The 22281-nt window shown below is 37.6% G+C and overlaps 1 protein-coding gene across 1 annotated transcript; it reads right to left on the reverse strand.

Moving 5' to 3' along the window:
- Positions 1-551: 551 nt before the first annotated feature.
- washc4 (WASH complex subunit 4) lies at positions 552-21427 on the reverse strand. The gene is made up of 33 exons (XM_053486706.1): positions 21246-21427; positions 19496-19635; positions 19310-19363; positions 15849-15914; positions 15629-15674; positions 15381-15448; positions 14048-14130; positions 13894-13936; positions 13700-13803; positions 13453-13573; positions 12188-12311; positions 11910-12037; positions 11617-11777; positions 11283-11409; positions 10841-10966; positions 10526-10633; positions 10227-10373; positions 9896-9975; positions 8924-9029; positions 8621-8737; positions 7366-7534; positions 5971-6125; positions 5809-5883; positions 5602-5706; positions 5354-5488; positions 5144-5252; positions 4352-4418; positions 4162-4248; positions 3826-3973; positions 3305-3401; positions 3014-3210; positions 2302-2398; positions 552-2036 (listed from the first exon to the last, which is right to left on the reverse strand). Exons 1-33 carry the CDS (start codon positions 21304-21306, stop codon positions 1969-1971), a joined length of 3519 nt encoding a protein of 1172 aa, XP_053342681.1. The 5' UTR covers positions 21307-21427; the 3' UTR covers positions 552-1968.
- Positions 21428-22281: the final 854 nt, after the last annotated feature.

The raw sequence follows: 22281 nt of genomic DNA on the forward strand, positions 1-22281 counted from the left end.
TATGTCCCAAGCCCCCGAAAAAAAGGTGGAAACATTTCACATGCAGCTGTTTGAGTAGAAGCATTTCATAGGAAAAGGAAAATTGGTAATACTGCTAACAAAAAAAAAAAAAAACAGACCAGTCTTGTATTTTCTGAAAACGTTGAACGCGTCTTTCTTTCCTTTGTAATAAAGCAGAACGGCTTTCCTGAACCAGTGTTTGTCTCTCTATGGGAGGGGTCGAGGGCTACTAGGCACATCAGTGAAAGACTGGCAATGAGCCTAAACTAAGACTGAGAACTGCGCACATGTAACAGTACCTAAAACAAAGGCTGCAGTATTTCCACAACCACTAAAATATTTAAACTATATAATAACAGATTGGTGAACACCTAATTTTATGTAGGTTTTTCCTTCGAATAATTTACCGAAGTATGGAAGGTGATTAAGATAGTACTTGACATTGCTAGCTGTGGGTCTCTTGACTATAAATAAGTGATCACCCCAGAGACTCTGTATTCCAAGAAAGGTCATTGTCATGGCAGTACATGTAATAATCAATTTTCCACAAATTCTTGTATTAATTGATTTATTTTACAAAAAAAGAATGCCAAGGGTTTAAGAAAGAGAAATCAACATTCAACTGAAATGTTCTTCTACCATTAAGCATTCACGTGCATTATGGGCTGAGGACAGTGCACGAAACCTTCAAACACAGAACCTCTATATGATCAAGTTTTTACCAAAAAAAAAAAGGCAAAGCTTTGTTGAACACATTTTTATACAGATTGGGCAGCACAGATGTCAGGTATTAAATACAAAGTTAGTTTGCTACATTTCCATAGTCTCTGGACTTAACTATCTGTTGTCTAATTTCTCTGCTACAACCTTGGACAGGCCTTTCCTACTGCTTACTGAGATCCCTCCTGTAAATGTCACACATCACTGATTGTGTGCAACCTAATAAAAGATTAAGGTGCCTTCATTAGTGTTTTACCTGATGTTCCATATAATCTCACAAGGTTCCTATCGTGCAGTCATTGAATATGTCCTAGTCTTACATCGTGGCCTGTTCAACACCACCCGGCTTTACACATCCTCCAGTTTTCATCCAGGAATAAGTGGAAGCAGTGTTCACCTTCGGCATGAAGCCCAAAATATATAACATTCATCCAGATTTGCAGTTGGCATTCTACAAATAAACACTGTCAAGTGGGAATGGCCTATTTCTTTTTAAGAAAGCATATTTTGTCCTTTTGTAAAATCTTCCTTTTCACACAGTTCGACACAACACTTTAGCATTAGCACATTGTACCAAAACAGCTGATACACCTAGTTATGAAAATCATCACGTAGCTAGAAAAGGAATCTACTATTCTTCTCTTAAGTACATTATAATGTACTCAGAACTCACTGGAAAATTTCACTGTTGTAAATCTAGCAACAGATCTACATTGAAGTAGGTTAAAAGTCCTACTTTAATGGAGAACCTGTTATATAAGCACCTCCACTTTATACTTAATCAAGAAAACTCCAGAAAGACATTTTTAATCAATTTAGCTGAGTAATTAGCAAAAATGTCAAAGATGGTTTATACTTAAAAATTTAGACTTTGCTTTAGTATTTCAAAATAGTTGTAATATTAAAATATTTCTTAAAACAAACCAAAAAGTAATTCATCAACTAATCAGAGCTGCCAAACTTGCTTATATGACAGTCATCTAACAAAATCTGACAAAATAATGGTGATGTGCATGAATTTCTAGAAGCAGATCACAGTCAGTTCCAGTCCTAAGTGCATTAAAAGGAAGAAATATTCCACTATATGTTTCCAGTTCATGGTCAGCGACCTGAGTCCATTTATCTTTGATCTTGCCATGCTATGCTGAGTTGCAATCCAAAACATGGCACTCGATACACTTTCTGGTTAAGCAGGTTTGTTTCCACTCTTGAATATGACCTTAAAGGCTTGAGCAGTTTCTTTCATTTTCACTTGGCACCTGGCACAGGGGTGGCAGCAGCTTCAGGTGAAACAGCATCAGCTTTAACAGCGTCCTCTGAAACACAGAAAACGTACATATAAGGTAAATAGTTATAATACAGTCAAACTAATTTTTGATGAAAGTTCTATAAGCTCTTTAGTGTTTACTTGGAGTGGGGAAAATGTTTTTCAAAAAACAAAACACACACACACATGCATACACACTTCTGCATTACTTTCGGTATAACCCTTGCACAAAAAGTTTTTTTTATTTGAAAATTTTATCCCCAATACAACATATTGGGAAATTTCCACTTTGCTGCTGTCTAGTAATTACCTACCCCGATCTTTCTTCTCCTGAGTTTCCTCTGCTGCAGTCTTATCGGCCCTGAAGAATATCCGTGCACTGCTCAGACTGAAGTAGAGTAGTTCGAACTCCTACCAGCAGACAAAATCATAAAAGCATGTGTCAGCACTAAAACATCAGTCATCTCAAATATTAGAATTTCTTCAACATTGTTCCCACTCTTCTTAGGAGGAAATTACCTTAGTGTCCACTATTTTCGATCTGGGACTGATACATGTTGCTCTTTGCACACTCAAATGTAAGCTTAGAAATAATCATGCTCCAAAGTGAACCACTCAAACATAATCATCATTAGAAACCTAACTAATCAATTTTGGGTTTTATAAGATGTGTGGGATTTTTATTTCCCTCATTTTCAGTATATATCCTTGTAGAGATTGTAGTGGATCTAGAGCTCATCCTGGAAACATCAGACATGAGACAGGAATATACTTTGGATGAAACTCCTGTCCATCATTCACATCAATGTAGGATGGCCAAATTTACCTACCGGCATTTGAGAAGAAACCTAAAGAAAAACCCACACAGACATGCGAAGAACTTGCGAAGCTTGATACAGAGAGGAAACACAAGCTCAGGCTTGAACGCTGGGCCTTTGTGTCATCTTATAAAAATGATGCCTCTAGAACTTTTAATATATACTTAGCTAAGATACAAAAAACTTATTACAGCAGTTGTTATCACACCTGCAGGTAGACGTCTAATCTCTTCTGAGTCAAGTTCATGGTCTGCATGAGTTTCTCATCTTGGTTGGTGGCCTGAACGTTCTGTTCTTTTACCACTGCGTTCATTTCCTTCATGTATTTCTCTCGAACAGCCTGGAACCAATGCAACGAATCGAACTCCTGATATTGGTCCAGCAGCTTCAAGATGTAGGCAACACCTTAGGAAAGGAAGCGTGTGAAAATTAAGATGCTGCCCGTGAGAGAAGCACGTTCACGGATGATGAAACCGAGATTTTTACATCGGACACTTACCCATGGCAAAGCCATCATCTGTGAATGCTGCACCACTTTTGTTCTTTTTGTTCAGCTTCTCCTTGCAGCTGATGGAATGTTCTACAAAGTTTACCGTCTGAAAATATGCAGTCATAAAAACATTGACCAAGGTTTCACAAAGATGCATTGAAATAAGTACTAAACTGCTGTGGCCTTGAGAACGGGTGGATTCTAGTATTAGGTATTAGTAAAATGTTTCAAACTGTAGCAAGCATTATGTTTTAATCCTCTTTTATTTATCACCCATCCTCACATACATATTCATAGTACCTGGTATTTTAATGTGCGTGAAAATGTAGAAAAGTTAAAATATCCTGAGTCTTTTTAGAGCAAATTCTTGAGCATAATTTTTTTTATATCTTTTTATTCTATGCCAAATATTTTAAGGGTTTAAAAACCCAGTTTCAATGGTACTTTTTAAAATTACAACTACAGCACATTTAGCAGAAGTACAACTAAAATCATTCTGATAACCTGAAACCACAGAAATTGCTGCCTACCAAAGGTGGAACGATCATGTAGAAGTTCCTCAAGTGCATATTCTTCATGCTCCGGAACTCTGGGGCAAAAACTCCCACGAGCATTTTGAAATACTCAGTTCCCTCAGCCGAGTTACTGGTCAGGTCACCGAGTACACAATCTAGAACGCTGTAGTGATAAAAAAAAAAAATAATAATAATTAGATGCTTCTTGTAACGGAAATGCTCATCTTTATACTATATGTTCTGAGCTATTTAGACTTAGGATCTCACAACTGTTAGGGAGCAATGCATATGTTTTCATTGCACTTAAAGAAGACCGAGCAAAGTGAATATAAAAAGACCAAATTGGAGAACCTGGCTGCTTTCTGAGTCTCTTCAGACAGTCCCTCCTCCTTCACCAACTCCTCAAAGTTTACAATATCCTCAAGATCGGGAACAAATCTGGAATATTAGCAGCATACATATTCAGAATGTTCACTTTTGTGTTATAATAAAAACATAACATGTATGTATGTGTGTGTATATACACTTGGCTTAGAATTACCTGATAGCGCTGCTGCAGCAGTGAAGCCCACCAGAGCGGATCATCCGAACATACCCCATTGCATTACCTAAAAAAAGAAAGATAGATAGCACTGTTGAATTCAATCTCAATTCTATTTAATTTATATATCAGTCATTTATATAGTAACTTTGGACATTTTGGACATTTTTACAAAGCAGCTTTCCAGAAATATAAACTTTAAATAATATATATGTATAATTTTGTCCCTTAATAAGCAAGCCAGAGGGAAACTGTGGAAAAGCTATTCGCCCTGAGGCAACACGAGGAAAAAACCTCGGGAGAAACCAAAATTGAACAGGAACCCATCCTCATCTGGGTGACATCTGGGTGACTCTACACTAGAACTACCAGGTTTTTCTGACCCCTCCAGCCCTACCAGAGGTAGGCCAAATGGCCCCTTGGTTTTAAACTAACAACTTAATTACCAACAATTGACTCCTATTCATTTAAGTAAGTAATTAAGTAAGTAATTGCCACATTTACAGAACAAAGGCAACTGTTCACTTGTGATTAAGGATATTAGGTAAAAACAACCGGGCCAAATGGCCCCTCTCTGGTAGTCCTAGTGTTTTAAATAATTAATAAAAAGATTACTATATAGATATAATTACTATATAGTGATGAAGGCTACTTGTGTTAAGTCTTTAGAATCAAGTTATAAACGGTTCAGTGCTGCAGACTGGAGTACATACTGTTCTCAGCAACATAAAAGTGCTATAAATAACATCATAGAAGAGAGTTGTGATAACTGCCGCATGTGCAAGTTCCTACCAATCTGGCTGATGAGTTGCCTGAACTGGTCCAGGTAGCTCTGGCCATCTGGAGTGATTCCCAGTTTCCTAATACCACGGTTGAACTTTTCTGCCCTCTCAAAAGGGTACTGCAAACATCAACAATAATAATAAAAACACATGATCAGAGGATAGATAAATATACAGAAACACTTGCTTATGTTTTGATGAAAGCGATCAAGATATTAACCTTTTGATCTGATTGGTCTTTAGTTTCTCTGAAGAACCGGATGTCTTTGATAAGCCTGGACTTGATGTGCTCATCGTACATGAACTGACTGAAAATGTAGAACTTCTTTCGGAGAAACTGATAAGTAAAGTTCACCTGAACAGAAACAGAATGTCTCTCAAAGAAATCTAACAGAAGCTCATCTAGTCAGAAATTTTCTCAGCTACAGCTTTAAGCTATAAAACTAATATAGCTTCTGATGCACATACCGTTGTGTTCATGATGCCAGTCCCATGGGTACGTATGGAGTTAGCAATGTGCCGAATATTGATAGTGTTCAAGTGCTTGTTGTTGCTAGTCTTCTCAATGAAGATCTACAAAATGAATGCAGAGAAGATAAATGTGTCATGCACATAAAAAAAAGTATACACGATAAACAATGCCAAGCCAACTGGTTTAAAAAAACAAGAGCTTACCTGGTTATTCAGATTGTAGAGATACCGTGAGACAAAAACATGGATGTTCCTCATAATCTCCAGTACATCTAGCCCCTAACAAAGATCAATGTCATGGCATAAAGCAGGTCATGTTTCTGCATGCATGTTTTAGACATTACAACAAAAAACACCCTAACATACCTGTTCCAGAGTCTGGCTGGGGAGGTGAGCCTCAGTCATGACCAGTCCGTAGCGCTGTGTGGCCAGGTTCCTCATCTCACTGTATGTGGCCCAGTCATGAAGTGCCACTGTTGTCAGGTTGTAAAATGTTTTGTCCAGGTAGTGTGTGACGTAGGCTGCAGAAACAATACCACCAAGTGAGACACATAGGAACCAAGGCAGGAGGTCTTGTTAATTTTACAACTAAATGCAATTTTATCGTTATACACTGCCCGGCCAAAAAATAAATAAATTAAGTCTCACACACTAATATTTCATTGGACCGCCTTTTACCTTGATTACAGCACACATTCAACATGGTGTTGTTTTGATAAGCTTATGCAATTTCACAAAGTTTTATTTCCATCCTTATTTAAATTAATTTCTTTGCAAGATGTTTATTAGTGATGGGAGAGCCAGACAGCTGCAAAAAGTCTTCTCCAGCACACATCTGCTCCAGCACATCCCAAATGAGGTTAGGATCTGGACTCTGTGGTGGCCAAACCATGGTGAAAATGATGCTTCAGGCTCCCTGAACCACTCTTTCATAATTTGAGCCTGAAAAAAAAAAACTACTAAAGAAAAATTCTGGTTATTCAGTATATTCAGGTCGTCAGATGACCCCCACAAACTAGTACGGTAAGGACTAGGCATGAGGGGCATGTCAATTACCACCTCCAATGTTTTCCTGAAGCACACAGACCACATGACCTTTACCTAATGCTCCAGAGTCCATTTTTCTTTTACATGTCCAAGCATTTCTTTTTCTTAGGCTGCACAGCTGTTTAGTTCTGATACCTTGAGTTCATATGAAAACTTGGTATTAAACACAGTCGTGAGTTTTACTGTTGTTTTTTTTTTTTAACAATTTGCGATATATTTCATAACGCTTATTTAATAAATATTTTTTAAACCACAGTTCTTCCTTAAAGATGAAGGTTATTACGATCCTTCCCTGGGGTTTCAGTTCTTAATCCAATTCTAGTAGTTTCAGCAGTCTCCTTAGATGTTTTCTTTGCTTGATGCAGGACAAAGATTTTACCCTCCTGAAATTGAGAAAAATCTTTGCCACAACCACAGGATATGTCTGCTGACATGGTTGTTTAAGAAATGTTATGCGATCATAAATATTTCTCTGAAGAACCGAGAAATATTTATTTTTATTATTTTTATTATAAATACTAAGCTATACTGCATCTGTCAGGGTTAAATAACTCATTGGCAGCTAAAACATATTCATCACTGCAGTAATTGTCCAATGGAAGGCTCTTACCTGTTTCTTACCTGAGATACTTTTTATTTTAGCCGGGCAGTGTAGAACAGAAATTGGAATTCAATTAGCCTACCTCGGCTTCATTAATGTGAATAAACACTGACCTTTGATATCTATGAAGCGATTGAAGAAGCGGATAGGCTTGAGGGAAAAGAAGTGAGCCAGGTCTTTCATGCCTACTTTGAAAGGGTTACGGTCATCCAGCTTGAGGTGTGTGTGCACAGAAAGCCGGAGGTCTTTCTCAATCTCCTTACACAGTTTATTCAACAAATGCTAATGGAGAAAAATGAGCACAACAGAAGATTATATTCCTATATGCAACTTTCTATTTATTGGATTATCAACAAACTATGTGTTAATTCCCTAATATGTGTATATCACCTGTAAGAATTTGCAGGCTTTTGTGATTAAATAATTGCACAGGTCCATACTGACATTTTGATTTTTATGCAATTAATTGTGCAGTACTAATAAACAGGTAAAAAAATTTTTTTTTAATTCACCCACCATTGAGAAATTGCCAACTAAAGATGTTTTAGAGATAAATTCTAATCAGATTATCAATAGATATTATCTTAGCTACACATTCGTGGACATTACATAAATTACCCAATTACCCCCATCACAAGTCACTTTAAATATGTCACTTTCAAGCATATTTGCACACCCCCTGGACGTTCTGTTACTTGGATGCACAAGTCACTTTAAACACTTTAAATATGTGACATTTCCATTTATATTCAATTTATATTCAACTTCATTCCCACACAAAAAGTCCATAAATTCTATATCTCTGTATTGTACAGCTGTTTCTTATTTTTTCATATTTGTTTTCAATATTTTTCTTATATTGTATATTTTGTCCTGTACAGTACAGCTGTTTCTTATTTTTCTATATTTTTTCATATATTTTTCTTATATTGTATATTTTGTTCTGTACAGTTATGTTATTTTTTTTGAATTTTATATCTTATTTTATTCTTTCTTAGTTAAATTTACCTTGTTTTCTTTTTTTATATTTATTTTCAATTCATAGTCTTTCATTTTAAGGTCACAGGCAATTGTCTAAGCATTTCACTGCATATCGTACTGCGTATGACTGTGTATGTGACAAATAAAATTTTTATTTGATTTGATTAAGTGTTTTATTAATGTCTAAATATTTGCAGATGCAGTTTTCATATATCCTAAACATAAATTCGTTTATCATTAATATTTCATATAAAATTATAATTATATGATGAAGCTGATGCCATTTGTAATCCAACCCACCTATAGTTCAAACATCACTGACTTCAACCAACCTTTTATAACTGTTTTAATTTCCCCACTGACATGTTTTAGCTATTCCTTCCTTACCTCATTAAAAACCTCCATAATCTCTTTGTCATAGCATTCCAGTAGCTGCTCACAGGACTCCATGTGTTTGGCGTACTGCATGGTGGGCACACAGTCTCGGAGAGCATTAAACATATACTACACGACACCAGTCACCCAAAAAGAAGAAGAAGAAGAAGAAGTTTTAAATTAATTATTCACTGGACAAATAAAAGCAAAATAGATGTGAAAGTAACCAGCAGCATTGTCACCACTGGTATTTCATGTTCTGTATCAGGATCAAAGTATATTGCAATAAGGACAGTGGACTCTCAGGAGACATACATGTATTCTTGCTGCATCCACCGCATTATCATAAACATCATCCAGGTAAATGGGAAACACAGCACGGTGCCAGTACAGAAAGCTGCAATCACACTGCACTTTGACCCTGCAAAGAATACAGTTTCTTTAGTAATATTAGAAGAATAAACAATGCTATTTTAATATTGCAAAATCTAATTTAAATACAAACGTATATTCAAATACAGTGGAACCTCGGATTACGGGCATAATTCGTTCCGGAAGCGGGCTTGTATTCCAAAACACTCGTAAACCAAATGTAATTTTCCCATAAGAAATAATGGAAACTTAAATTATTCGCTCTACAGCCCCCAAAAAATGTATACATAAAAATAATTAATACAGAATATAAAAATAAAAAAAGTAAAAATAAAAAAAAATTTACCTGGACTTTACCTTAAAAAAAAAGTAAAAATAAATCCCGACAGATAAGTGTTTTTGTTTGTGCGCGCTAGTCACACCGCTAGTCAAGGAACACTTTAAACACTTAAAGGAACATTGCTAGTCACACTCGCGTGAGCGCATACTAACGGAATCACTGCTACTTTACTGTAAAGAAAAAAACAAAACAAAAAAAAAAACAAATTAACTGGCACTTTACCTTTGAAAAAAATCGCGACAGAGCAGAGTTTCTGTGTAAGGCAGAGAGTGTGCGTCTGTATGTGTGTGAGAAGACAAGAGGAGGAGGGGGTGGGAGGGGGTCTGTAAAGGCAAGAGACTCTCGCCGGCATCAAAACAAGAAGCGTATGCGTGATACATGATACTCTGTGCTCGTAAACCAAGACAATGTTCGGTTTTCAAGTCAAAATGTTAATTTCAAAAATATCAAAAATATTTGCTTGTCTTGCGGAACTCTCATAAACTACGTTACTCATAATCCGAGGTTCCACTGTATACATACACACTTTGGCATTACTGATGGAAGCTTTCCTAATTAAATGATGGAAGTCTCACCTTTCTCTCAATTCACTGATGAGATCCAGTTTCTTTAGGACAAGTTGTAAGGGCAGAAGCTCTTCATCCTTGAATGTTTTCTGGAAAGCAAAGTGAAGCAAATTTGTATGCAAAATAAATGAACTGTTAAAAGGTTTCAATCTGCAGTAATGCAATATAGTACACCTGGCACCTGCAAATGAGTATTTTGCATGCTTAAAAAAAAACAACAGCCCTTAACAGCTTAGGTAAAAAGTACTGTAATACTGTCAGAGAACAAAGTGACTGCCATACATTTTACCCAATGGCAAGTGGTTAAAGCATGCAATGCTCCGAGCACATGCTTCCTTACCATCTGCGTGCCCACACTAAGTGCTAGAAACACCACCAGCCTTCTCTCCTTGGTGCTTGGGCCATTCAGGGTGTTTTCAGCCAGAACCAGGGCTGACAACACATCCAGCCTTTGCTCACTGTACTTCTTATCAGAGATCACTCTTTTCTACAGGACGACAGTAAGCCATTTATATGAAAATGAAAACAAGATATTAATAATGACATAGAATGCTAAAATGCTACTGACATTGGCACCAAATGTTTGAAACAGTGGGTTCAAAATATTAAATTGGTTAAAGGATGCAATAAGGATTTTGCCTTAGCTGTAGAAATAGAAGCCAGAGCTTGAGACTGTAGCTGCTGAGTGATATGGGACACAGAGTCTGCCACCACAAGGGATCGCCGGTGAAATGTGTGCTCCACTGCCTTTATTAAAATAAAAAGATAAATGTATTAAATCAATTAAATAAAACCAGTAAAAAAATGTATGTAAGCTCTGAATTATGTCCTTTAAAGGGTATTGATCTTACTGCATTCCAAATGAAGACAAATCCACCAGATATTTCTTTTTACCAGTTTACATTTGTGGATTTTAAGTTAGAGAAAACATCTTAAAATAGAAAAAAGATTTACTTTCAGCAGCTCTACTAGACGACACAGGGCCTTGACAGATGTCTTGGTCATGGGTCGTTGCATGGACATGTAGAGGTTCATTGTGGTTTTTATGATGGTACTGATGCTGTATGCATATAGGATTCCCTGCAGGCAGAATACACATCATAAGCTGTATTTACAGCTGTACAGCAGAAACCATTATCATAACAAAAGATTCAGATATTTTCTTTGACTTTTTAAATGTTGCTAAAACTTTAAACACCATTTTTTCCCAGATTTTTATATGGTTAAACTCTTTTAAATTATTTATTTCGATTTGGACCAATGACGCATTATTCTGGACAGCAATGTATGAAACAATGTGACATGAATCAATCTTTCAACAGTATAACATGCATGCTTTAAACTTTTCAAAAGAAGTCTTTTTTTTGTGGTTGCAATTTTATGATCTTTTTTTTACCTGCACGAATACATTGCACCTGTTGCTCAGGTCTTCTGAAAGTTTCTCAGTTTTATGGTCTTTAGATAAGATGGCCTCCATCTTCATCATCCAGGAGGTTACAAAAACATAGTAGGACTGCACATCCCTAGAAGAGAGAGCATTAGGCAAATAATAATAAAAAAAAAACATTTACCGTTCATTTCTGTAACCGCTTTATTGTGTTAGGGTTGCAGTGGAGCCTAATCTCAGGAACACCACTAACAATGACCATAACTTTTCCCTCAAGCCAACTTACAAGTCACAAATATTGTGATGCTACAGATACTGCATTCATTTGTATAATTAAACTCACTTTGTTAGTGCCTGTGCCTTTTGTTGTAAGAATGTGTCTCTGCTGATACGGATGGCCTGGAGATTTTTCTTATCCATTAGTTTGGCTGCTGCTGGGATTTTGTTAACCAAAAACATATCAGGAAACCAAACTATGTTGGCAGTCAGAGTAACTGCAGGGACCTTGATGGGAAAGAGTGTTAAATATATTAGAAAAACAAGTTCTGCATTGAACGTTATACATATCACCTTTAAAAGCTAATTTAGTGCATTAAATAAAAAGGGAAGACTCATAGAGCTCCATTTGACACAGACCTTTTTACACACATCCAAAAGAGCTTTGTAGAGCTTCTTGTCGACTGTACGAAAAATATGGAAATGCAATGCAAAGAGGCCACAGACTCCTGCATATTTATCCCTCTGGTCAATCTCAGCAGGCTCACCTATGGACATAAATACATGCCAATTACAACCAAGTAAACCAATTATTTATTTCCTCAATTTATTCCCAATAACACAAACTATAATATTAAGTCATTTTTAACAGCAATACTTATATTGACATTGATTCATCAAAATATGTAATCACAAACCAAGTTTTGACTCCACATTGGCAAAGATGGTGCGAATGTTGTGAGCAAACTCCTCAGCAAAGGCAGTGTTTTTAGAGACTGAAACACCTTCTGCAGGGTTATCAAATCTCTGGTCCACACAAGCCTACCAGGAATAGAAGTAAAAATTTAAATATACAAGCAAATTAACAAACTGGAAATGTTTGGTTTTATTTGGATTACAGAAAATAATATAATTGAAAAATATACATTTATTACACAACATTGCAAATATCCATCAACATAACTTTTACATGTTTGTGGTATAACCTGACCTAAACTTCCTAAAATAAGTTTATTTTTGGCTTCAAACAGGAACTACACATTTTTTTTTTGTGAATCCTATCTTTTTTGAATCTACTTTGAATCTACTATCAAATGAGGTGATAGAACAGTATTGTCAAGTGCATTTGCAAAACCCATCAAGCACCATGATGAAATTGTTTCTCATGAAGACCTTTCCAGGAAGGCAAGACCAAGACCTACCTCTGCTGCAGAGGAGAAGTTCATTTAGAGTTACCAGCCTCAAAAATCACCAATTAACAGCACCTCAGATTAGAGCCGTTATAAAGCTTTACAAAGTATAAGTAGCAGAGACATCTCAATATCAACTGTAATGGATTATTATTGCATATTTTGGAGGCCTTAGGCATTGCTTTACAGAGTAAAAAAGAAATAAAAATCAGGAATGTAAAATTAACTAGAGAGCAAAAATTTCTGGAGAAACTTTAAGTGTGCCTCTGCGACGGCCGGGTCACCCCTAATAAATGTGGATACCATCCAGTGTGTGGTCGAGCCTTCCGTTGCATCATAGTCGCAGCCGTGATGTCACAGCAGAAGTGAGAAGGTTTTTTTGGGGATATTGGGAGCACCGCCTGTTTTTAGGGGAAAGAGTAATAAGTGTGCGCTGGCACACTTAATTATCTGAATTATTGTCCCCTACTCATATTTTAATCTTAAACCTAAATGTCTTCTACATACAGAAAAAATAATAATTTGCCTTACTGACCCAATACCTTCAGAGGGAACTGTATCAAAAATAATTTAGAACATGAAAATCCTCAGAGTGGTAACCTCAGACTTTGTTTTTTTGTTAGGTAGTGATGAACTGAATTCTTTGAATTTAATTATTTACTGTAGATACCTAAGGCTCATAAATATATACAGAAATTAGTGCAGAAACTATTTCACAACAGATGAGTATTGCTAACTCCAAAATAAGTAAAACAAAAAATACTAATAATAACCTGAAAGATCATGCTGTCCAGAAGCTGGCCCTCCAGCTTCAATAAAAGCTTCTCGAAAGGCTTCAGCTTCTCGTCAGGAATAGCAAACTTAGACGGATTGTGATGAACGGATTTTAGTAATCTGTCAAAAGAAAAAATATTAAGTTACTCCATATACAAGAGCCACATATGGAAGATAAAATAAGTCATAAAAAACGCTGTATCGGTTTAATTCTAATGAGCATAAAAGTTTATCTGTGCTGTTTACCTTTTGTACATTTTCCAGTGATCTTTTAAAGTGCCATGATTTTCCATGATCTCATCCAAAGTGATCAGTACCACCAACAGTTCACCAAGATGTTCATACACAGTCTGCCCAAAACATCACATATTATCTTACAGGAAGAATCACATAATGAGAAATATACAACAAACATAAATAAAACTGCATAGAAATGTTACCTGAAAATGTACTCCACTTGACTCAATAATTTTTGTGGCAGCTCTAAAAAATAACGAAGATGATGAAAATGAAACAAGATCTTACAGAAATGACAGAATGTGTCCCTAACTTAAAATACACCACAGAGTTTGTCTCTGTAAGTGAAAAGCTCACTTGTTGCTGTTGTACAGTGCAGCCAGCTGGTGAACCAGGTTAACCACAACCTCAAAGCACCGAGACACAAAGCAAGACAGTTCCTGCACAGAAAGTGACAAAGTGACAGGGAGTAAGAGAGATAGAGAACAAGAAAAAGGAAGAAAGATTAGAAATAATTATTGGTAAAATACACTGCTTGGCCAAAAAACATTTTAAAAAGTCACCTATTATTTTATTTGGCTTTGGTTACAGAACACAATGTGGTGGTCAGTAATGTATGAAAATTATTCCTTATGCCTCCAGAACCGCTCTTTAACAGTTTAATTAAATTATTTGGCTTTGGAAAAACACCCAAAGAAAGATGCCCAGGGTCCCTGCTCATCTGCATGAACGTGCATTAGGCATGCTGCAGGGAGGCATGAGGACTGCTGATGTGGCTAGGGCAATAAATTGCCATGTCCGCACTGTGAGACGCCTAAGACAGCGCTACAGGGAGACAGGAAGGACAGCTGATCATCCTCGCTGTGGAAGACCAGGAACACACACCAGGAACACACAATCCCTCCATCAGTGCTCAGACTGTCCGCAATAGGCTGAGAGAGGCTGGACTGAGGGCTTGTAGGGCTGTTGTAAGGCAGGTCCTTACCAGACATCACCAGCAACAACACTGCCTATGGGCACAAACCCACCTTTGCTGGACCAGACAGGAGTGGCAAAAAGTGCTCTACACTGATGAGCCACGGTCTTGTCTCACCAGGGGTAATGGACGGATTCGTGTTTATCGTCGAAGGAATGAGCGTTACACCGAGGCCTGTACTCTGGAGCAGTATCGATTTGGAGGTGGGGGGTCCATCATGGTCTGGGGCGGTGTATCATGTTCTGTGCGTGAGTTTCTGCATGACAGCAATGTCAGTGTTCTGCCATGGCCAGCGAAGAGCCCGGATCTCAATCCAATTGAGCACGTCTGGGACCTGTTGGATCGCAGGCTGAGGGCTAGGGCCATTCCCCCCAGAAATGTCCAGGAACTTGCAGGTGCCTTGGTGGAAGAGTGGGGTAACATCTCACAGCAAGAACTGACAAATCTGGTCCAGTCCATGAGGAGGAGATGCACTGCAGGTCTTTTAAGCAGCTGGTGGCCACACCAGATACTGACTGGTACTTTTGATTTTGAGCCTCCCTTCATTCAGGGACACATTGTGAAACATTTTTAGTTTATGTCTTATGGTGTTGACTCATTTAGTGTTCATACAAATATTTACACATTAAGTTTACTGAAAGTAAAAACAGTTGAAAGTCAGAGGACGTTTCTTTTTTGCTGAGTTTATGTGTTAAGTCAAAAACAGGGCCTCACCTGTAAAAACGAGATGAAGCGTCCCATTTGGACCTGACACTCTCCCTCCACCACACTGGTGTCTGAAACTGACAAACAGAAACCACATAGTTATCATAAGGATCACAGTTCTCTTGAATGTGTAATATGGGCTAAGGTAAATCGATATTTTTAAAGGTAAATTGACATTTTGTCTGAAAAAACTATTTGTGGCAATAAACCATTTTAAAAGAAATCTTCCAGAAAAGAGATTTAACCAATTTACTTACCTCCTTCACCATAGTACAGTAAACCATTGTAGAACTTTGTTTCAGCCTAAAAGTGAAAGATAAAACATTATCTTATCATAATGGTCCTGATCTAAATTTAGATGTCATCTAATAAAACTAATTAAGACTAAAAGTATATTTCTTAAATTTTGCTACCGGTAAAAGTCATATTTATCTCCTTTATTTATTTATTAAACCCAATAAAACTATTTCATAATACCTCATATTTTAGCTTCTTCACTTCACTGCACAAAGCCGCATAGACTGTGATGACTTTATTAAGGACCTAAATAAAAAAAATATAGGTCAGTGTAGATTGTTGCATTTAAGAGCACATATTTGAAAATAATACAATGCAAAATAAATACAGTCAAAAGTCAAATTTGCATATATATATATATATATATATTATATATATATATATACACACACAGTGGGGCAAAAAAGTATTTCGTCAGCCACTAATTGTGCAAGTTCTCCCACTTAAAAAGATGAGTTATACCTCAACTATGAGAGACAAAATAAGAAAAAAAATCCAAAGAAATCACATTGTAGGATTTTTAATGAATTAATTGTTAAATTCCTCTGTAAAATAAGTATTTGCTCACCTACAAAGAAGCAAGATTTCTGGCTCTCACAGACCTGTTATAACTTCAACAGGCTCCTCTGTCCTCCACTCGTTACATGTATTAATGGCATCTGTTTGAACTCGTTATCAGTATAAAAGACACCTGTCCACAACCTCAAACAGTCCAACACTCCAAACTCCACTATGGCCAAGACCAAAGAGCTGTCAAAGGACACCAGAAACAAAATTGTAGACCTGCACCAGGCTGGGAAGACTGAATCTGCAATAGGTAAGCAGCTTGGTGTGAAGAAATCAACTGTGGGAGCAATTATTAGAAAATGGAAGACATACAAGACCACTGATAATCTCCCTCGATCTGGGGCTCCATGCAAGATCTCACCCTGTGGGGTCAAAAGGATCACAAGAACCACACGGGGGGACCAAGTGAATGACCTGCAGAGAGCTGGGACCAAAGTAAGAAAGGCTACCATCAGTAACAAACTGCTTGTGACTCAAATTCTGCAGTGCCAGACGTGTCCCCCTGCTTAAGCCAGTACATGTCCAGGCCTGTCTGAAGTTTGCTAGAGAGCATTTGGATGATTCAGAAGAGGATTGGGAGAATGTCATATGGTCAGTTGAAACCAAAATAAAACTTTTTGGTAAAAACTCAACTTGTGGTGTTTGAGGAAGAAAGAAAGCTAAGTTCCATCCAAAGAACACCACACCTACTGTGAAGCATGGGGGTGGAAACATCATGCTTTGGGGCTGTTTTTCCCAAAACATCACTGCTTTAGAGGAGATCTGCATGGAGGAATGGGCCAATGACCAGCAACAGTAAAGAAAACCTTGTAAAGACTTACAGAAAACGTTTGACCTCTGTCATTGTCAACAAAGGGTATATAACAAAGTATTGAGATGAAATTTTGTTATTGACCAAATACTTATTTTCCACCATTTTTCAATTTGCAAATAAATACTTAAAAAATCCTACTGTACAATGTGATTTCTGGATTTTTTTTTTCTTATTATTTTGTCTCTCATAGTTGAGGTACACCTATGATTAAAATTATAGGCCTCTTTCATCTTTTTAAGTAGGACAACTTGCACAATTGGTGGCTGACTAAATACTTTTTTTGCCCCACTGTACATACACACACTTACAGGGTTTGGACAATGAAATCGAAACACTGGCCAATTTAGTGTTGGTTTCATGCCTAAATTTGACCAGCCTTGTGGCCATACTTAATTGATTGCACATCCACCAGTAAGAGCAGAGTGTGAAGGTTTAAAAAACAGACTAATAGCACAGTTTTGCTTATAATATTGCAATGCACACAACAATATGGGTAACATATCAGAGTTAAAAGGAGGACAAATTGTTGGTGCGCTTCTTACTGGCGCATCTGTAACCAAGGCAGCAAGTCTTTGTGACATATCAAAAGCCATGGTATCCAGGATAATGTCAGCATACCACCAAGAAAGACAAACCATGTAGAACAAGAGTAACTTTGGACGCAAGAAGCTGTCTGAAAGAGATGTCCTGGAGCTACCCCGGATTGTATCCAAAAAACATAAAATCACAGCTGCCCAATTCACTGCAGAATTAAAGGTTCACCTCAACTTTCCTGTTTCCACCAAAACTGTTTGTCGGGAGCCCCACAGGGTCAATGTACATTGCCAGGCTGCTATAGGCAAACCTTTGGTCACTCGTGCCAATGCGAAATTTCGGTTTCAATAGTGCCAGTAGCACATTGTGGACAATGTGAAACATGTATTGTTCTCTGATAAGTCCACCTTCACTGTCTTTCCCATATCTGAAAGAGTTACGGTGTGGAGAAGCCCCAAAGAAGCGTATCACCCAAACTGTTGCATGCCCAGAGTGAAGCATGGGGGTGGATCAGTGATGGTTTGGGCTGCAATATCATGGCATTCCCAGGTCCAATACTTGTGCTAGATGGGCATGTCGCCGCCAAGGACTATCGAACCATTCTGGAGGACACTGTATCCTAAGGCGGTGCCTTGTATCAGGATGATAATGCACCAATACACACAGCAAGCCACAGCCGCTTTGGGGTGTTTTGGAGGAGCGAGTCAGGAATCGTTTTCCTCCACCACAATCACGTAGTGACCTGGCCACTATTGTGCAAGAAGAATGGCTCAAAACCTCTCTGGCCAGTGTGCAGGACTTGTATCTGTCATTCCCATGAATTGATGCTGTATTGGCCGCAAAAAGAGGCTCTACACCATACTAATGAATTATTGTGGTCTAAAACCAGGCGTTTCAGTTTTATTCTCCAAGCCCTGTATATAAAAAAAGATTTTAATTTCTCGAACTGGTCATTTGGCATACAAACCTAGCTCTGCCAGTCATGAGAAATATCGATCAGGGAGCGTGAATGCTTTAGCAGCTTTTTGAACTGCTGCTCTGCCCTCTTTGACATATAAAAGCCTACAGGTGCATGTTATTAGTTAGGGTCACTGTGATTGACAGGGGAGAAAGCACACACAATTTTGCTCCCTTGGAGTCCTTTTACTCCTTGCAATGTCAAAAGACAAGAAGGCAAACACTTCATTATTGCACAGTATGAGAGACTGGACCCTAATTTTTTTATGGGAAAAAAATACAACTTTATTTTAAAATCCATGCACATGGTTTATTTGTGTTGTTGTGTGCTGACTTGTGCTTTAGTGGCACCTCCAGGGTTGTGCATTTAAATTCCATTTCCATTCAGTTTGTGTGGCATTTGCATGTTCTCAGTGTGCTTTATGGGTTCCTCTGTGTACTTTGATTTTCCCCACAGTCCAGACATGGGAATTGTAAGCTGACTGACACTTCCAAATTGCCCAGAGTGCATGAAAGGATGCATGCATGTGCACCGTAAACCAATTTTCAGTCAAGATGATGGTTTAAGATAGATAAATATTCTGACATGAAGGGACAATTAAAAAAAAAAACTTTTCTGTTTGTTATAGTGATGGATTATTTGAAAATTTCAATTATCTTTACTTTCCAGATGGAAAGAAAGTTCTCGGAAATACACCACCAATAATCCACAGCACAAAGATACAGGAAAATGGTGACCATATTTTATGTTCTTTGTTTTCGGACTTACCTTATTTTCTGTTTTAATTAGCTCCAAAAGGGAGGACTGTTCATATGGAAGGAGCTGTACAGTGACAAAATAAAAAGAATAGTTAAAAATTAATAGTGGATGAAATAATTTTGATCATTTTGGTGTCTCTGAAAGCAAATATGAAGAACATCAGCTAGACAGTGAAACAATTAATCAAACAAGCACCTTCAATCCTATTGGATCTAAAGTGAAATCCCAAACATCTCCAACAGAGTCGTCTAGCGCTTCCTCTATAGCTTTTAGCTGAGACGTGTAGTCCTCTAGGAACTTGTGATAGTTTTTCAGTTGCACTTCTGAGTGAATTTCTATGTAGAAAAAGAGAGAAAGAGAGAGAATATTATTAACTGGTTGGTTCCCTTACTACTTGTCCACACTGGCCAAAATCTTTCGTTTCTGGGGCAGATGCAGAAGGTAGATGCACTTGAGGATAACAGCACCTTCCCTTGTAGTATACAGTGCGATGAAAATGTATTTGCCCTGTCCTGATTTTAGTTTTGTATATTTTTTACACTTAAATGATTGAGATCATCAAGCAAATTTTTATATTTCACAAAAGATAACCAGAGAAAAAAAAACAAAATGCAGATTTTAAATGATTATTCTATTGATTAATCAAAGAAAGCTGTCAAAAACCTACTTGGCACTATGTGAAAAAGTAGCGGGCAAATATTCTGTGGACTAATGAGACAAAAGTTGAAACAAAAACAAAAAGTTTTTGGAAGGCGTGCATCCAGTTACATCTGGTATAAAACTAACAAAGTATTTCATAAAAAGATTATCATATTAACAGTCAAACATGGTGGTGGTGGTAGTGTTATGGTCTGGGGCTGCTTTGCAGCTTCAGAACCTGGACGTCCTGACATAAATGATGGAAGCATGAATTCTGCACTGTACCAAAAAATCCAGAAAAAGAATATCTGGCTATCAGTTTATGACCTCAAGTTTTAATGAACTTAGGTTATGCAGCAGGACAATGATCTGAAAAATACCAGCAAGCCCACCTCTGACTGGCTCTAAAAAACTAAATTAAGGTTTAGGAGTGGCCTTAGATTTAAGTCCTAAGTCCGGACTTAAATCCAATTGTGATGCTGTAGCATGACCGTAAACATCTTGTTCATGCTTTAAAACCATCCAAGGTGGCTTAATTCAAACAGTTCTGGGACAAAATACCTCCAAAGCAATGACTTATGTTTTTGCCGCCAAGCCGCAACCAGTTATTAGGTACAGAGGGGTATCTACTTTCCCCACACATAGGGCCAGGCAGGTTTGGAGCTTTTTTTTTACTTAATAAATGAAATAAGTATTTAAAAAATGCTTTCTGTATTAACTCTGGTTATCTTTGTGCATGATTAAAATGTGTTTCATGATCTGAATCATTTAAACATGATAAATATGCAAAACCAGGAAGGGGGCAAATACTTTCTCACGGCAGGAGTCTTTTTTTTTTGTACGTATTGTAGTCAGAAACTTAAGAAATACTGAGGTGTCCATCAACCACCCAAACCCCCTACGCCCCCCCCCCCCAACTGGACGCTAAGGCAGGTCATGTGACTCATCCTATTAAGTGAACTGTGCAGAAAATGCAGCCATACTGCCACACTCATACATACAGTATGTAAAAAACCTAAACATTGAGTGTCACACTAACTGTCGTAGTTAATGTTACCCTGATCGGTTATTGATCAAATTGCGAGATGCTCTCTAGCTAACAGGTCAGCTGAATCAGTGACACCACTCTCTGTCTGGCTGTAATGAAAACAAAAATGTTCGTCTCCTGAGTCACGTGCACGCACAGCAACGCAATGTATATACTAGACAGTAAAATACACAATGAAACAGCAACAGTGCTAGCTCAGTGTTGGTTAGGAGATCAGGAACAAGGCGCTTTAATGTGCAGAACACACTCATTTCTTACTCTGGGATCCGTCATCGAAGCGATCAAACTCCCAGTCGGGCGATATTGACTCCACTGCCATCCTGAAAAAGAGCTACAATCGACGGTCAGCCTACAGAAACCCCTCAGGAAGGGCTGTCGGAGCCGCTGGCCTGATATCTGCTTAGAGAAACTAAACTGTAATCTTTCTTCCCTGTTTAGACTTCTCCGTTGCTTATTGTTTTTCCTACCCGCTTTACGGAAGATCCAGCCCAACTGTGTGTTTCCGGTCACGTGAATGAAAGCGCAATTCCTTCATATTTTTTCACGGTTTTTGGTGTACCTTTAATCTTTGGATTTGTTTTTGAGATACACACTGAAAATTATTCTCTCAATTTGCAAATTGGGTCAATGGTAAAGAAAGACTTACGTATTCCATCACCATCCCCACCTAGTTCGTAGAAAAACAGCCAATAGCTGCACGCAGAGGGCGGGACTTGCCCTAAAACGGGCGCGAAACTCGGGATTTCCTCAATAATGTATTTGCTCAATTATTTCTGATGTTGCACATTAAACATGAGATTTCAAAGTAAAAGTGGACTACAAACGCAAATACTGTACACACTATATAGCACATGTCTATATACAGTCATAGCAACACTGGGCATGCAATTAATATTTTGACCTGGTCTTTGTACCAGGATAAGCAGTAAAAAGGATGAATAAATAAAGAATTAACATAACATTCACATAAAATAGAATATAAGAATAGTTTCAGGAATTTGAGTCTACATATTTGTTTAGCAATTTCTGAATTTAAGATTATACATACAGGTTCAAAAATATAAACCTAATATTTGGCTGAATGTTAGGCTAAATTTTCCCCTTTTGCAGCCTGATTAGGTAGACGTCAGCAAGCTTGTGGCTGCATTCTGTTTAAGGATTTAACCACTCTTTTTAGCAGAATTGGTCAACTTCAATTAAAATTTGTTGGTTTCCTGACTTTGGGGCTTCGTGTGGACGGAGTCATAGTCTACACTTTTCCCCCCAGCAGGCTTAAGGCCCCAAAAACCCTACA

Source organism: Clarias gariepinus, chromosome 2 (assembly GCF_024256425.1).
Source record: "Clarias gariepinus isolate MV-2021 ecotype Netherlands chromosome 2, CGAR_prim_01v2, whole genome shotgun sequence".
In the NCBI taxonomy this organism is placed as follows: domain Eukaryota; kingdom Metazoa; phylum Chordata; class Actinopteri; order Siluriformes; family Clariidae; genus Clarias; species Clarias gariepinus.

Excerpts from the sequence above, each read along its gene's own strand:
- washc4 (XM_053486706.1), bottom strand. The coding sequence starts at position 21,306 with ATGGCAGTGGAGTCAATATCGCCCGACTGGGAGTTTGATCGCTTCGAT. Across the intron at positions 15,449-15,628 it reads ACTGTACTATGGTGAAGGAG|TTTCAGACACCAGTGTGGTG; the intron begins GTAAGTAAATTG and ends TCTGTTTGTCAG. Across the intron at positions 2,399-3,013 it reads GATTAGACGTCTACCTGCAG|GAGTTCGAACTACTCTACTT; the intron begins GTGTGATAACAA and ends GTCTGCTGGTAG.